Below are 17,754 nucleotides of genomic sequence, written 5' to 3' on the forward strand. Positions count from 1 at the left end.
CAAGGTCGGAAAGGAGGTCGGAGGCTTTCCTCGTCTTGACTATGATGTCATCGACGTAGGCCTCGATCGTCCGGCCAATGTGTTCGCCGAACACATGGTTCATGCACCACTGGTACGTCGCACCTGCATTCCTCAAGCTGAACGGCATGGTGACATAACAGTACATGCCGAAGGGTGTGATGAAAGAAGTCACGAGCTGGTCGGACTCTTTCATCCTGATTTGGTGATACCCTGAGTAGGCGTCGAGGAAAGACAGGGTTTCGCACCCAGCAATGGAATCCACGATTTGATCGATGCGAGGGAGAGGGTAGGGAACCTTCGGACATGCTTTGTTTAGACCAGTGTAGTCTACACACATCCGCCATTTCCCTCCTTTCTTTCTCACAAGCACAAGGTTGGCAAGCCATTTGGGATGGAATACCTCTTTGATGAACCCTACCGCCATTAGCTTGTGGATCTCCTCGACAATGGCTCTGCGCTTTTCTTCGTCGAATCGGTGCAGAGGCTGCTTCACGGGTCGGGCTCCAGCTCGGATATCCAGCGAGTGCTCGGCGACATCCCTCGGTATGCCGGGCATGTCCGAGGGACTCCACGCGAAAACGTCGGCGTTTGCACGGAGAAAGTCGACGAGCACTGCTTCCTATTTGGGATCGAGCTCGGAGCCGATCCGGATCTGCTTGGAGGCGTGGCCGCTGGGGTCGAGGGGGACGAACTTAACCGTCTCCGCTGGCTCGAAGTTGTCGGCGTGACGCTTCACGTCTGGCACCTCCTTAGAGAGGCTCTCCAGGTCGGCGATGAGGGCCTCGGACTCGGCGAGGGCCTCGGCGTACTCCATGCACTCCATGTCGCATTCGAACGCGTGTTTGTACGTGGGGCCGACGGTGATGACCCCATTGGGGCCCGACATCTTGAGCTTGAGGTAGGTGTAGTTGGGGACGACCATGAACTTCGCGTAGCATGGCCTCCCCAATACTGCGTGGTAGCTTCCTCGAAACCCAACCACCTCGAACGTGAGGGTCTCCCTTTGGAAGTTGGAGGGTGTTCCGAAGCAGACGGGAAGGTCGAGTTGTCCGAGGGGCTGGACGCTCTTCCCAGGGATGATCCCGTGGAAAGGCGCAGCGCCTGCCCAGACCGAGGACAGATCAACACGCAGGAGCCCGAGGGTCTCGGCGTAGATGATGTTGAGGCTGCTGCCTCCGTCCATGAGGACCTTGGTGAGTCTGTCGTCGCCGATGACGGGGTCGACAACGAGCGGGTATTTCCCCGGGCTCGGCACGTGGTCGGGGTGGTCGGCTTGGTCGAAGGTGATGGGCTTGTCGGACCAGTCTAGGTAGACTGGCGCCGCCACCTTCACCGAACAGACCTCCCGACGCTCTTGCTTGCGGTGCCAAGCCGAGGCGTTTGCCTCTTGCCCACCGTAGATCATGAAGCAGTCGCGGACCTCGGGAACTCTCCTGCCTGGTGATCCTCCCTCTTGTCGTCGTCGCAGGCCTTGCCACCCTCCGCGGGTGGCCCGACCCTGTGAAAGTGGCGCCGAAGCATAGCGCACTCCTCAAGGGTGTGCTTGACGGGCCCCTGATGATAGGGGCACGGCTCCTTGAGCATCTTGTCGAAGAGGTTGGCACCTCCGGGGGGTTTCTGAGGGTTCTTGTACTCGGCGGCGGCGACAAGGTCCGCGTCGGCAGCGTCGCGTTTCGCTTGCGACTTCTTCTTGCCCTTCTTCTTGGCGCCGCGCTGAGTTGATGCCTCGGGGGCATCTTCAGGTGGGCGGCCCTGGGGCTGCTTGTCCTTCCGGAAGATAGCCTCAACTGCCTCCTGGCCAGAGGCGAACTTGGTGGCGATGTCCATCAGCTCGCTCGCCCTGGTGGGGGTCTTGCGACCCAGCTTGCTCACTAGGTCGCGGCAGGTGGTGCCGGCGAGGAACGCACCGATGACATCCGAATCGGTGATGTTGGGCAGCTCGGTGCGCTGCTTCGAGAATCACCGGATGTAGTCCCGGAGAGACTCTCTCGGCTGCTGCCGGCAGCTTCAGAGGTCCCAGGAGTTCCCAGGGCGCACATACGTGCCCTGGAAATTGCCGGCGAAGGCTTGGACCAGGTCGTCCCAGTTGGAGATCTGCCCCGGAGGCAGGTGCTCCAACCAGGCACGAGCGGTGTCGGAGAGGAACAGGGGAAGGTTGCGGATGATGAGGTTGTCATCGTCCGTCCCACCCAGTTGGCAGGCCAGCCGGTAGTCCGCAAGCCACAGTTCCGGTCTCGTCTCCCCCGAGTACTTTGTGATAGTAGTCGGGGTTCGGAACCGGGTCGGGAACGGTGCCCGTCGTATGGCGCGGCTGAAAGCCTGCGGACCGGGTGGTTTGGGCGAGGGACTCCGATCCTCCCCGCTGTTGTAGTGTCCCCCACGCCTGGGGTGGTAGCCTCGGCGCACCCTCTCGTCGAGGTGGGACCGACGGTCGCGGTGATGGTGCTCGTTGCCGAGGCGTCCCGGGGCCGCAGGCGCTGTGTTGCGCATGCGCCCGGTGTGGACCGAGGCTTCCCGCATGAATCGGGAAGTCGCGACACGATGTTCCGAGGGGTACCCCTGCCTTCGGGAGGCGGAGCTTTCGGCCCATCGGACCGCGGCGCCCTCCAGGAGATTCTTGAGCTCTCAATGGATTCGCCGCCCCTCGGTGGTTGATGGCTCTGGCATCGCACGGAGAAGCATTGCTGCAGCCAGGTTCTGGCCGACCCCATTAGAAGCGGGTGGCGGCCTTACCCCGACATCATCGGCGATGCGGTGCTGGATACCCTAGGGTAGATGACGCATTTCTCCGGCCGGAGGTTGGCCCGCCCATTCCTGCTCGACGTCCTGGCGGATCGGCTCAAGTGCTCCTGCTCCCTCGTCGAGCCTGGCCGGCACCCTGCGGATTTGCTCGAGCTATGGGTCATGACCCCCCGCCAGAACGGGGACCACAGCTAGCTCCCGTAGGATGTCAACGCGAGGCACAGGCCTAGGGAGATCACCGTTCTCCGGCATACCGAGATGGTTGCCTTCGGAGGGACCCCCTAGATTGACGTGGAAACATTCGCGACTTGGACCGCAGTCCTCGTCGCCGAGGCTGCGGCTACCGTCGGAACAGTCGGAAAGGCAGTAGTCGCATGCGGTCATGAAGTCCCGCACGACACTGGGGTTACCAAGTCCAGAGAAGTCCCAACAGAAGTCGGGCTCGTCATCTTCCTCGGACCCCGAGGGCCCGTAGGTCGAGACGTCCGTCAGCCAGTCCCAGGGTGACCGCATACGATACCCCAGAGGGTTCGGACTCGCCTCCACGAGAGCGTCCGCCAAAGCGAAGCCGCTCGGCGGGTCGAGGCTGAATCCAAGAGGCGTGAGATGGGAACCGGTGGGTACCTCTTGGTCGACGGGCGGTGACGAAGTCACGTCAGGGACTGACTGCACTGTCGCCACAAGTACGAGGGTGACGCCCAGCAAGCCTTTCGCGAGCGTGCTGGCGTCGTCCATTTTGCTTGGGATTGGCGTGTTGCGGGGAGACGGCGCTCGTCTCCATCTCAAACGCGAGGTCGATGCTCGACGCGCCCCCCGTTGGGGCGCCGTCGACTCGCTCGACAGCTGACGAGGTGCCGCCTCCTGCTTGGCCTTGGTTGCCCCGCCTCCTCCTCCGTCGGCGGGGGAGAGGGCGGGGTGAGCTCGAATGTTGTTCTTCCGCCACGCGGGGAAGACGTCATCGATTCCGCCGCCGGCGGGCGGGCTGTCGGCCACCATTGTCGCTGTCGCACAGCGGGGGAAGGAGTATCATGTCGTAGCTGCCGTCGAGGGACATGAACCCAAGACTCCCGAAATGGAGCACCGTCCCGGGCTGGAAAGGTTGTTGGAGACTGCCCATCTGGAGCTTGACGGGAAGCTATTCGTCAACACGCAGCAGGCCCCTACCTGGCGCGCCAACTGTCGGCGTTTCGAGACCGGGGGGTCCCTGGGCCTACGAGTGAAATGTCGCCGAGTGCCCCAGCCCAGATGGGTCGGCGCGAGACGGAGCGCGAAGGGGGGCAGAACAGGCAGCCGGAGCGAGAGAGAGAGAGGTGGAAATCCCGCGGCCTTCGTGTTTGTCCCGCGCCCGGGTCGGGTGCGCTTGCAGTAGGGGGTTACAAGCGTCCACGCGGGAGGGGGAGCGAGCGGCCTCACGTGAGCGCCTGTCCCGTCCTCTTCCCCGCGCGGCCAACCCTCTGTAAGAGGGCCCTAGTCCTTCCTTTTATAGGCGTAAGGAGAGGATCCAGGTGTACAATGGGGGGGTGTAGCAGAGTGCTACGTGTCTAGCGGAGGAGAGCTAGCGCCCTATGTACATGCCATCGTGGCAGCCGGAGAGGTTTTGGCACCCGGCTCATGTGGTGTCGTGGCCGTCGGATGAGCGCTGGAGCCTTGCGGAAGGACAGCTGTCGGGGCTATTGAGTCCTTGCTAACGTCCTCTTGCTTCCGTAAGGGGGCTGAGAGCCGCCGTCGTCATAGAGCGTGCGGGGTGCCATCATTACTTGTCTGGCGGAGCGAGCCAGATGGGACGCCGGTCTTGTTCCCCGTAGCCTGAGTCAGCTTGGGGTAGGGTAATGATGGCGCCTCCTGTTGACGTGGTCGGTCCGCGCCCTAGGTTGGGCGATGTGGAGGCTCCTCCGAGGTCAAGGTCGAGTCTGTCTTGCGTGGCCGAGGTCGAGTCCGAGCCCCTGGGTCGGGCGAGGCGGAGACCGTCGGCTGAAGCCAGGGCTAAGTCCGAGCCCTGGGGTCGGGCGAAGCAGAGTTCATCGTCTTTTGGGGCTGAGCCCAAGTCAGAGCCCTAGGTCGGGCGGAGCGGAGTTCGCCGTCTTCCGGGGCTAAGCCCAAGTCAGAGCCCTGGGTCGGGCGGAGCGAAGTTCGCCGTCTTCCGAGGCTGAGCCCAAGTCCGAGCCCTGGGTCGGGCGGAGCGGAGTTCGCCATCTTCCGGGGCTGAGCCCAAGTCCGAGCCCTGGGTCGGGCGGAGCGGAGTTCGCCGTCTTCCGGGCTGGGCCCAAGTCCGAGCCCTGGGTCGGGTGGAGCCGAGTTCGCCGTCTTCCGGGGCTGAGCCCGAGTCCGAGCCCTGGGTCGGGCGGAGCGGAGTTTCCTATGGTGCCTGAGGCCGGGCCTGACTGCCTGTCAGCCTCACTCTGTCGAGTGGCACAGCAGTCGGAGCGGCGCAGGCGGCGCTGTCCTTCTGTCAGGCCGGTCAGTGGAGCGGCGAAGTGACTGCGGTCACTTCGGCTCTGTCGACTGGAGGACGTGCGTCAGGATAAAGGTGTCAGGCCGCCTTTGCATTAAATGCCCCTGCGATTTGGTCGGTTGGCGTGGCGATTTGGCCAGGGTTGCTTCTTGGTGAAGACTGGGCCTCGGGCGAGCCGGAAGTTCGTTCGTCGCTGGAGGGGGGCCTCGGGCGAGACGGAGATCCTCCGGGGTCGGCTGCCCTTGCCCGAGGCTGGGCTCGGGCGAGGCGTGATCAAGTCCCTCGAATGGACCGATCCCTGACTTAGTCGCACCCATCAGGCCTTTGCAGCTTTGTGCTGATGGGGGTTACCGGCTGAGAATTAGGAGTCTTGAGGGTACCCCTAATTATGGTCCCCGATAGTTTTGTTAGTCACCCTTCCTTTGGGGAGAGGTACTGTGTTTATCAAACTGGAGAAACCTAACGGGTGGCTATGACCTCTAGGAAATCTTTGTAAAGGCTACGTAGTGATACTCTGCCAGACCACCTAGGTAGTGGTCAATGGAGATTGGCTCTTTCTGGGCAGAATGGTAATCACGACTTGTGGGTAAAGTGTGCGACCTCTACAGAGTGTTAGAAACTAGTATATCACTCGTGCTCACGATTAAGAGCGGCCTTGGGATCCTCTTTCATTAGAAGAACTTTGGTTACTTTTATGATGATGATTAATGATGATGGTATAATTATGATCTCTGGTATTTCCTCTTGGAGGGAGTACATTTGGGTAATAACTGGGTTTATTACTAAAACTTGACTCTACTAATAGTAATAAGTACATGACCAACTAAAAGCAACCGCTTAACCCTAACTCCACATACAACTAGTCCACTTTAGCCAAACGTTTCATTTGCTGAGTACGTTGATGTGTACTCACCCTTGCTTTACAAACCACCCCCACCCTAGGTTGTCCCCACTGTATTCAGTGCTCAGGAGGAGATGTTGGCAACATGGAGGACTTTGAGGAGTTCCAGGACTATGACGAGCTCTAGTTTTTCTTAGTGGCAAACCCCTAGTCAGTTGCCTGTGAAGGCCTTATCTACTACGTTTCGTATTTCCGCACTTTGATGATATTAAAGTTATTGACTATGTTATAGACTTTGATGTAATAAAGTACCTTTCCGCTATTTACTTTGAGCAATGTGTGATGATGTCCAATTATGTAATCGTTGTGTATGTCAGTTTCTGATCCTGACACGTACATGGTTCGCATTCGGTTTACCTTCCAAAACCGGGTGTGACAGTTACAATACTTAGTTATCTCTTTTTCGACTTCTCACAGGGCTTGCTTTTGAGCAAAGCTCTGAAGAACAAGAGAAATGTTGAGGGCAAGGCTGCCCAAAAAGAGATAGTTAGGCTTAGGTCGGAAGTACCTGAGCTTCGGTTCGACTGCAAAGAGAAGGAGAAATCCTTTAAGATTCTAGAGAAAGATTTTATTGAAAGTTGAACCAAAGTTCAGGCTATGTCCAAAGAAAAAAGCAAGCTAGAAGAAATAATGGGAAATAAAATATTAGTGCTCAAAGCTTTAGGTATTGAAAAAGACAAGCGTATTGCATCGCTTGAAGCTGAATTAAAACGAGCAAAAGAGGAATACGAAGCTGAAGCGAACAAGATAAGACAAGCATCTACTGAAGCAGATGTTGACCTCAACACTGCTCAAGTGAAGATAGAGGATCTCAAAGATGAAGCAACTTAATGAGAACTATTGGATTCTTACGGCAAGCTGCTACACCCCCAGCAATAGGTGCTATAATGAATTGATGAAGACCTTTTCTTCTATCAGAGCTACCTCTTAGCTGAAGAATTTTATGGATGGTGACCTAGAGGGGTTGATGCGGTGGGTGCTTAGTGAAACTCGTGCCTACAAAAGTGTTCTCTCATCGTGAGATGACTACTGCGCATGGATAGGCACCCGATGCACCGCTGCGGTTCTACTAAAGGCCAAGTATAATCATGTGAGGACTTGCACTGAGCTTGATTTCAAAGTTTCTGTCGACCATGTATGAAGGTCAACAGTCGAGGCTTCGGATTGGTATAAAAAATTCTTATCAGATATATGGAAGAAAGGCAGAAAGGAAATTAGCATAGAAGAATCTATAGAAAACAGAGAGAAGGTTCGAGTTTTACTACCTTCGTCTCACATTCCTCAAATCATATGTGTGTTCTAATATCTAGTATTTTTGTAGGCACGACAAGTGGCTAAAAAGTTGTAATCGTTAAAAAGAATCTAGAAGGTAAGAAATCAGAAGGTACTTAACCTTTTCTCCCTCTGCTAAATTTTCACTGTGTTCATGCTTTGACAATTGTCTTATAACTTTTGCTGAGAAGTTTCTATTTCACAGGTGATCATTGAAGTAAAGCATACTGAAGCCGAAGCTAAGGATGTTGCTATTGAAGCCGAAGCAATAGCTGCCAGGGCTACAAAGAAGGCTACAGATGATGTTTTTCTTAAAATCTGTGAACAGATCTATGATGAGATGATGTAGGGGCACAAATAAAATTAAAGAAATGATGTGGGGAACAATAATTCTTTATTGTAATATTTTGTTGGTACAAAGTGTTCGAACACTTGAAACTTTTCCAGTGTCTTGTAATATATTTGTACGTTTTTTGCTTCGTTTCTACTACTTTACTTTCTTTTGTGATGTGTGAAAGTTTACTTAATCAGCGTTTTGGGCCAAAGGAGAAAAACACCTTCCGTTCTTTTCACACATTACAAAGGAATGCTTCATTGTAGAGATAGCTTCAGAGTGATCTAAATTTATGCCTTCACTCCCTTAGGAGTGAGTTTGTAGTTTTTCCATCATTACTTGGAGTAGTAAATCGTAGCTCTGCATTCCCTTAGGAACGACTTTGGAGCTTTTTCATCGTTACTTAGGTGAACGAATCATAGCTCTGCATTCCCTTAGGAACGACTTCAGAGCTTTTTCACCGATACTTAGGTGAATGTATCGTAGCTCTGCATTACCTTAGGAACGACTTTGGAGCTTTTTCACCGTTACTTAGGTGAATGAATCATAGCTTTGCATTCCCTTAGGAACGACTTCAGAGCTTTTTCACCGTTACTTAGGTGAATGAATCATAGCTCTGCATTCCCTTAGAAACGACTTTATAGTTTTTTCAACGTTACTTAGGTGAATGAATCGTAGCATCATTACACTCGAAGATGCCTAGTCACTTTATTATATTGAATTACAGCATATAAAAAGTTTTGCAAGTAAATGGAAATGCAAAATGGCTTCTCATTCATAGCTTCGAGTCTTCTTTACCCAACCCCTTAGGGTCTTTAGTATATGTGCTTCGTCTCCAGGACCATACTTTTGATAGTACGAGTTTTGGATCCCTCCCTTCTACCCCTTTTGTGCAAATCTTGGACTAGGAACTTTGATTGACCAGCAGGAACTTGGTCATAGTGAGGTGGCCCCGGGACAAAAGAGGTAGATACAGTCCAAGTGCTTATCACTGGATTGCTTGAAGCATTTGAGGCCGAAGGCAAATGTAGCCTCAACTCCTATGATTGGGGTTGGACATACTACAGGACATGGTGAATAGTACGAAGATGTACTGAACACTTCCTTTGACTAGGAAGGTTGAGCAGCTAACGTAGCAAGTTCTTTCAGCTTCTTGATTGTATGGTTGTAGGTTCTGATTGTGTGGCCCTTTTCTTCACCGCGAACAAGCAAAATGGCTTCCATGGAGGCACATGAATCTACCACCGAAGCTTCGACCACCCCTTCCCCCTCTCGGAGCAGGCAGGCGAAATGTGCTATGGGAAGGTTGCTGCTGAGAGCTTATCTGTTGCTGATATGACTGGCCCTGAGATTGAGCTGTCTTTTCCTCAACTTGGACTGGGTTGTGAATGCTTCGGACATGCCTTGGGTTGATTCTTCCTCTAAAGCCCCTAGCAACTTCGGTGTATCTGTAAATTCCTCCCTTCTTCATTCTTGGCTCTTATGTATTAATCCATCTTCTGTTGTAATTTCTCCAGAGAGTGTTGGGGTTTCCTTGCGAAGTATTGGGTAACTGGTCCTAGACTTAGTCCCTTGACCATGACTTCTATAACAATGCCATCTTGAACTATTGGTGCTTAAGCTCGAAGACGAAGAAACCTTCGAACAAACGACTGAAGGTATTTCTCTAGATCCTAGGTACACTGGAACAAAGCTTGGGCAGTAATGGCTTCGACTTGATACCCTGAAAGCTGGTGAGAAGCATTTCCTTGAGCTTTGGCCATAAAGTGACGATCCTTGGCTGAAGAGATGAGTACCAGGTCTGGGCCACACTTCTGACTGCCATGACAAAGGACTTTGCCATAACTATTGTGTTTCTACCATATGAGGATATGGTAGCTTCGCAGCTCATTAGGATCTGCTTCGAGTCAGACAAGCCATCATACATAGGCAATGTAGGTGGCCTATACAAAGTGGACAGGGTGTGGCTTGTAGCTCTGGTGTAAGTGGTGATGCTTCATCATACAAAAATCCTGAAAGTTGAACTCTTCCAGACGAAAGTTGTCTTGTTCTTGGTTCTTGTTGTACTAGTTGTCGTGCGCTTCAATGTTGTGCATCTCTTTGGCTGCTTCGTCGATCTTCTTCTAGAGTTCAGATAGACGAAGCATTTTCTCCTTGCGCTTCTTGATTTGTTGATGAATTACTTCAAGGTTGTTGATCTCCTCATCAAGTTCTGCTTCTTGCGACCCTGGCCTATTGACCTTCCTCTTTTGGTTCCTTGCCTCCCTGATCAGAGCTTCATCTCCTTGGTTAGGGTCCAAGGTCCTGAGGATGGAGCTTGGTTCCATAGCTTTCTTCGGTGGCATGATGTGGGTTCATGTGGTTGTGGAATCACCGGAGGTGGGCGCCAATGTAAGTACTTGATTTCAATCTCCTAAAGGTATCAAAGATCAAGGCAACACAAGTTAAGTATGAGAGCCTTCATCCTTTGTTTAACACTTCCTTGAAGTGTTAGCATGAAGTATGAAGGTCTTTAAAAGGAGATGTGAATGAAACAATATAAAGTTGAACGACAATGTAGAACACATCATGAAACTCATCTCTCTTGCTTTAACACTTTTATTCCATCTTCCTTCTTGTCAAATGAGTTTACAAGCATACCTTCGGTTCCTTAACACAAGGTGGCATGAAGGTTCTTCCAAGGCTAAGCAACACAAAGTTGTGGCCTTCAAAAAGCTACCTTATACATGGCATTGTTCATCTATTTATAAGGAAGACAAACCACCTTCGTAGAAAATTACAATCATGCCCATCAAGATTTTGCATACATTATTTACAAATGACATTAGGGCAACATTGTATTTTCTCCTTTCTTTGCTATGCAAGTCTTGGCCTTCGCCGTGTGAAAGCCTCTCCGTGCCGAAGCTTGTAGCTTCGAGTTTTATCCTTTCTAACCGTGTGTGTTGAGGGAAGCTTTTCCCCTTATGCTGCCTCGGCTTTTATTGATAGCTCTTCGGACGAGGCTTAGTTTCATCTGATGTTAATTATGTACCTTAAACACATTTGTTCACTCCAAAACAAAGGTTATTTGAGGACCTTTGGTAAAGGTAGGCACCCAATAGCAGTATTGAAATGACCTATACCACAACAAACCATGCCAGTCTTTTAGCCAGTTGTCCACTCCAGGTATTGCTACAACATTGAAGTAGTGGTGCTCAAAGACTTTGGTCCTGTATGCTCTTATTGCGGGGTATAGGAGCTTGGACCCACCAAAATGCTTAACATAGTTTTGCATGAGATACCTGAAACATTCTCTCTTCTCAACATTAGGGAACACCGCTTGCACAACTGCGGTCAATCCTTTGCAAGCATTAGAGCACACAACTAGAGGATCAGACTCTCCAACAGCTTTACATAGTTGTTCCGTAAACCAAATCCATCTTTCTTTGGTTTTAGCCTCAAAAAACCTGAATGACACCGGATACATCCAATTGTGACCATCCACACTAGTTGCCGAAGGCAAGTGACCATTCTACCTGCCATTCAAAGTTGTTGAGTCTATGCTAATGTATGGTCTTCATCCCTCACGGAATCCTTGAAGGCAAGGTCCAAAATCACAAAAGAACCAACTAAAATAAACCTTGCCATCCTCGACACGTACATCTATCTCAACAATAGAATCTGACATTTTCGCCAAGATAGCTTCCCTCCATCTGAATAAAAGCTGGAAGTTATCCTCCTAGAAACCATATAACTTAGATAAAAGCTTTCTCCTTTCCATTCCATACATTATCATAAGAAATTGTACAATTGTGCTTGTCTTGTAAGATTGTTTGTAATTCTTTAGCACCCATATGTGGTTTGTTCGAAAGCATATAGGAAGTGCTAAGGATGCAACCCAATTACTTGTTGGTGTCATGGTATTTCTTTGACCGCTTGAGGTACAGCTATGGTGATAAACCATAGGTGTAACTTGCATCAAAATGTACTTATTAAAGTCGCACTTGAATTAACATTTACAACTCAACGGATAATGGTCATAAGCTTACAATGATAGTAGTTGATTCATGTGTTTCTATTCTAGCATGAATTCTCTGTGGATAGTCACCACCTTTTACAGTATCCTCTATACCAAAGGGGCGCACTTGATTCAATGCCTAACTCGAATTCATTGTTTATTGCATATAGCCTCATAACAAGTCTAAATTTCTTCATATCCTTATACAAGCTTCCCATCTTCATTATAGGATTTGTTCTGTCACATAGTAAAACCCTCTCATCTGGTAGGCGGTCTTCATAGGGCAATGCAGCTACACCATCAACACATGCATTACCATAAACACTAGAGGACCTTCCCATACTTGCTTCTTGCCCTTCTCTAGCTTCCCTTTCATCCTCCTCCCTAAATTTTAATCTAGCATACATCCCTTCTTCTAAAGGAACTTCTTGTCGACCTTTTTCATCCCATCTAGGCTCAATTTTATCGTATCCCAATCTATTTGAAACTCCTAAAAAACAAAAAAAAAATTGCCATTACATAAAAACAGAAGGATTTACACTACCATTACACTAAGACAACACTTTATTACCTCGATGGAGATGACTAGATTTGAATCTGGGGACGATGTCGGACACACGGACAAAGGATCGTTCAAGGTATCATGGAGCACCTTCGCTAGAGCCGAACCCTCGAGCAGAAGAGGGGGTGTCGCCCTTAGAGGTGAGTCGGACATGGAGGTCCGGTACAGGTGGGACAACGACGATGACGCTACCGAGGAGGTCTGTCAATAGACTGGGGACGACGACGCTGTCGAGAACGATGGCAGTCGCTGGGGAGTAGAAGTTGAAGACAAGGGGTTAGCTAGGAAAAGGGTCTCGTCGCCGGTGAACTGGTGGTGGCGGCGCTTGGGATCTAGTGGGGGAAGAGGCCCGGTCGGGTACCGAAGTGGGAGCAAACGAACACAGATCAACAACAGGGGCTAATGGAAAAGCGAATACCTTAATCATATCAAACACCGTCCGACTGAGAGCAACACCATCGTTATGCCAAAGCGAAGGGAAACACGACTTCGTAGTCCTATTTTGCCGGGATGGCGTTCAGAGTATCAGACTAGCGAACGACGATGTTGGTGTTATTATAATGCCAAAGAACCCTGTTGAAGTTGTATTGCTAGCTTTGCTAGCTTTACTTTACGTCTGTTGTTTTACTTGATTTAGATTTATTTTTAAAATATAATTGGTAGCGCTCTTGTCTGATTTATTGCGGGGAAATAGAATATGAACTATCGATTTCCAAAGCCGTGGTTGTATTGCACTCGTCAACTGCGTGAACGAACCATTACATACAAAGTACGACAGGGAACACATTCAATGTTCTGTTTACTTTGGGTGATCAAGTTGACAAAACAGAGAGACAATATCTCAGTTGCATTTGTTCTATATGCTGACACCAGCAAGGCGCGGTTTGTGTCTCTCGCTCTCGTCACCCACAAGACAACCTCTTTTGATTATGTCCACTAATGCTACCGTGTCACATGCTCGTTGGTCTACGCCAAAAGTCAGCTATGGAGAGGGAGGAGAGAGAGAGCAGATAAAGGCCGGCGGTGGAGGTGACAGAGATCATTCAGAGACGAGCAGCAAGTGGACAGCCACTGCTGGTGCTACATACGGCTTCTTCTCCCTGTCTCTGCACTCACTGCAAACCGCTGATCCTGGGTATATAAAATTCACCTTCTCAGCCTTTTGTACAGATCAACTGATCAACAGAATCATCCGGCTCCGAGTGGCGAGCTCCACCAAACGGCCTCCTCATTCTCAACTCTGAAGCGGCACCTACCTCTTCACTGCAGTGCTTCCCTCCTTTTCTTGCAGTCCCTCCTCTCCTCTCCTCCTCCCTCCCTCTCCCTCTGTCTCTGGGCTAGCAGAGCAGAGTGCCAGTGAGTGCGCAGTGCATGTTCGCCATGTCAAGCGCCGGCTGCAAGGCGGAGCCTGGATTGTTGGCGAAGCAGGGGAGCAAGCTCCACGCCAAGATGCTCTCCAAGGAGGCGGCGGCGCAGCTCGCCGTGCCGTCGTTCCGGGTGTACTACTCCATGGCGTCGGCCGGCGCGGTGCCGTTCCTGTGGGAGTCGCAGCCGGGCACGCCCAAGAACGACTCGCCCTCCGCGGCCGTGCTTCCGCCGCTCACCCCGCCGCCGTCCTACTATGCCGCAGGCAGGGGAAGCGCCGGCGGCCGCTCCAGGAACCGTCGGCATGGCGGCCTCCTTGGCGTCGTGCTCCCCCGCATCACCCTCCTCCGGAGGCCCGGCGGCAGCCAGGCGACGCCGCCGTGCTCCTCCTCCTCCTCCTCCTGGTCTTCCTCGAGTTCCAACACGTCGTCCACCATGTCGCCCGTGTTCACCGTACAGTCGTCGCCCGCCGTGCACGTGGGGGCTTCCTGCCGCCACCACAGGCCTGCGTTCTCGGCCGGCGGCGCCGACGACGTCGCGGAGGCCACGCCGCGGTGCTTCTGGACCGAGCGTGAGTGCTGCGAGAGGCGGGTGGTCAGGGGGTGTGGCGTCGCGGTGGCCGTCAGGAACGCGCTTGCCACGGTCGTCGGCGGCAAGACCAGCAGGCGAGCTGCCACCAGCGCCGCAGTATAGAATAGAGAGGCTTTGTTTCATATTAATATGGCTAAAGCCCAGGGTGTGGTTTGCATATTGCGGCATCATGTGTACTGTAATCTATGTGCTTTGTGCTAAATCTTGACGTGCAATGCCAAAAAATTAATCGTGCATGATATATGAAACATATATATATATATATATATATATATATATATATATATATATATATATATATATATATATATATATATATATATATATATATATATATATATCAGTATATTGGGGGTCACAACAAGAAAAAGAAAGGTGAAATTCTGAAGAAATTAGATGCCTTGGATAAACAAGCAGAACACACGCCTTTATTACCACATGAAATCGACTTAAAAACAAGTCTCACCATGTCTTTGGCAAATTGGCTCATAGAAGAAGAGATTAAGTGGTACCAAAGGTCTAAGGCGAGAGATTTATTACAAGGAGACGCCAATACCTAGTACTTTCATCTTGTAACAAATGGGAGACATAGGAAAACACAAATTTTTCAGTTGCAGGATGGGGAGACAATTATCTGAAGTGAAACTAAATTGAGGGAGCATATTACATCTTATTATAAATTTCTTTTCGGCCCTCTGGAGGACTCGATTGTATAGTTGGATTGGACTCACCGAGAAGACATATCGCAAGTCAGATCCCTGGAAAACCAAGTCTTAACATAAGAGTTCTCGGAGGAAGAAGTTAAAAACGCGATCTGGCAGATGACTCATAATAGGGCCTAGGTCCTGATAGGTTCCTAGCCGAGTTTTACTAGGTATTTTGGGAGGTCTTAAAAAGATTTAATGGCGATGTTCGCTGACTTTCACAATGGTGAATTACGACTTTTTAGCCTCAATTTTGGAATAATTATTTTGTTACCAAAAGGTAAGGAGGCTATGCAAATACAACAGTTCAGGTCAATCTGTCTGTTGAACATTAGTTTCAAATTTTTTACGAAGGTTCTGACAAACAGGCTTACCTCAGTTGCTGAAAAGGTGATAAGCCCGTCGCAGACTGCTTTTTTACTAGGGAGGAATATCATGGAGGGGGTAGTTGTTTTGCACGAAACCTTACATGAGATGTATCTGAAGAAACTAGATGGGGTGATTTTTAAGATAGATTTCGAGAAAACATATGACAAAGTAAAATGGTCTTTTCTGAGACAAGCCTTACAAATGAAAGGGTTTAGTGAAAAGTGGTGTAATTGGATAGATGTGTTAACACAGAAAGGCCAAGTAGGCATTAAGGTGAATGATCACACTAGAAATAACTTCTAGACTTTTAAAGGGATGAGACAAGGTAATCCTTTATCACAGATCTTATTCAACATAGTTGCAGATATGTTAGCTATTCTAGTTAATAGGGCCTAGCGAAGTGGTATGATTAACCGAATTTTTTGCAATTTAGCCCCTCTTTTGAAAAAAATGTACATCTAGACCTCCAGATAACTTAATGTCGTTTTTGGACCCTTTTCTCGGCGCCATAGACCATGGCGCCGAGGTAACACGGCTCGGCGCCATAGCATATGGCGCCGAGGTACGTAGTACGCTGGACTCCTTTCGCTGAGCTGACATCTACGTGGCTGAGCTCGGCGCCATAAGTCATGGCGCCGAGCTTTGAGTTTTGGTCGAAGGTCCGTGCGTTCAGGCCAGACGCGGACCACAGCTATGGATTGGAATTGGGACTGCGCGTCCAGCGGGTACAGTCGCCACGCAGTTATTGCCTCCCTCGTCCGATTCTTCATCATGACGCTAGCTATATAGTACAACAACAGCGCCTTATGTCACCTCGTCCACTGTGGCAGTACAGCGCCTCATGTCACCTCGTTCACTGTGGCAGTACACTCTCTACAAGACAACGCGTCACGGACACTGCTGTAAAAAGAAAGAAACTACGTCAGAATCAGAATCACAAAGATAATCATGAAGGGAGAAAAAGCTTGCAAAAAGGGATCAGATCACAAAGACAATCACGAAGCTAGACTGAACTAAGATTTGGGATAGCAAGTCACTTCGAATCGGCCAGTAGATGCTGTTGTGGTAATTGAATTTAAGTTTACTATGATCTTTTATTTTTTTTGTGGCAAGCAGAGACGACGGAGCTATCAACACAAGCTGCTGAATTTAGCTATCTTAATTACTGCTATAAACCAACATCACCGATCCCAATTCCTTGCACTAGCAGAAGACAATAAATTGGCATAGCTCCAGATCTTTTTTTTCGAAGAAGCAGGTTACTTGGATAGTTGGAACTGAATTGGGTTCATTCTTTTGAAATTGATTTAGTTAGTCTCATGTGCTGTTCATTAAACAGGTATCTATCTGGATTTAAGATTAAGCAGCCACTGCACTTGTGACCATCAGTAGTTCAAAAAGAAAAAAAACAACTCAGATCATACAAGATTTTCGCCATGTGATAAATCGATGCCTACAAAAATGAATCTAAAACTTACTGAAAATCTCTAGTGTATACCCTGTGTGGCCTTCGAAGGAGGAAAAAAGTCGTCTTTCACTCAACCCCCATCCTGTATCTTTTTGTTTTTACGTGCAGTGCATGTGCCAAGTTTTTATCTTCACAAGGACGCGCCGCGCGCAGAGTCAAAGTCAGAGCGAGACTGCAAGAGGAACAGAGACCCACAATAATTAGAAAATAGTACACACAGTAACGCCTTTCATTCAATCCATCCAGCCGACCACTTACCAGCCTGTGTAACAGTTGTTTGAGTTCGGCGCCATGAGTCATGGCGCCGAGCTTGGCCACGTAGATGCCAGCTCAGCAAAAGGAGTCCAGCGTACTAGGTACCTCGGCGCCGTATGCTATGGCGCCGAGCCGTGTTACCTCGGCGCCATGGTCTATGGCGCCGAGGAAAGGGTCCAAAAACGATATTAAGTCATCTGGAGGTCTAGATGTGCATTTTTTTCAAAAGAGGGACTCAATTACAAAAAATTCGGTATGATTAAAGGGTAGTTCTGCACTAGTTGCTGATGGGTTATCTATCTTGCAATATGCGGATGATTTGGACCATGACTTAGAGAAAGCTCGGAATCTAAAAACAATTCTATGTGATTTCGAACAATTCTATGGCTTAAAAATAAATTTTCACAAGAGCGATATTTTCTGTTATGGTAGAGCCAAGAAGTCAGAGCAACAATATGCAGAGCACTTTGGATGTAAACCAGGATCGACTCCTTTTAAATACCTGGGGATTCCAATGCATCATAGGAAATTATCGAACGCCGATTGGCAAATAGTGGAGGATCGTTTCAAAAAGAGGTTGAATAGTTGGAAAAGTAAACATTTGTCTGTAGGGGGAGGCTGGTCCTTATTGACTCTGTCCTTATCATCATAGAATGTTTATGATGTCTTTTTTGAGGTGCCACGTGGAGTGCTTGAAAAATGGATTATTATAGATCAAGTT

General features: G+C 49.7%; 1 protein-coding gene across 1 annotated transcript; it reads left to right on the forward strand.

The window, feature by feature from the left end:
• Nucleotides 1-13,081: 13,081 nt before the first annotated feature.
• LOC103635470 (uncharacterized) lies at nt 13,082-14,478 on the forward strand. Its single transcript, XM_008657914.4, has one exon. The coding sequence runs from the start codon at nt 13,653-13,655 to the stop codon at nt 14,337-14,339; it is 687 nt and encodes a 228-aa protein (XP_008656136.1). The 5' UTR covers nt 13,082-13,652; the 3' UTR covers nt 14,340-14,478.
• Nucleotides 14,479-17,754: the final 3,276 nt, after the last annotated feature.

The sequence above is a fragment of the Zea mays genome, chromosome 8 (genome assembly GCF_902167145.1).
Source record: "Zea mays cultivar B73 chromosome 8, Zm-B73-REFERENCE-NAM-5.0, whole genome shotgun sequence".
Lineage (NCBI taxonomy): Eukaryota > Viridiplantae > Streptophyta > Magnoliopsida > Poales > Poaceae > Zea > Zea mays.

Coding starts and splice junctions, on each gene's coding strand:
- LOC103635470 (XM_008657914.4), top strand. CDS start 13,653: ATGTTCGCCATGTCAAGCGCCGGCTGCAAGGCGGAGCCTGGATTGTTG.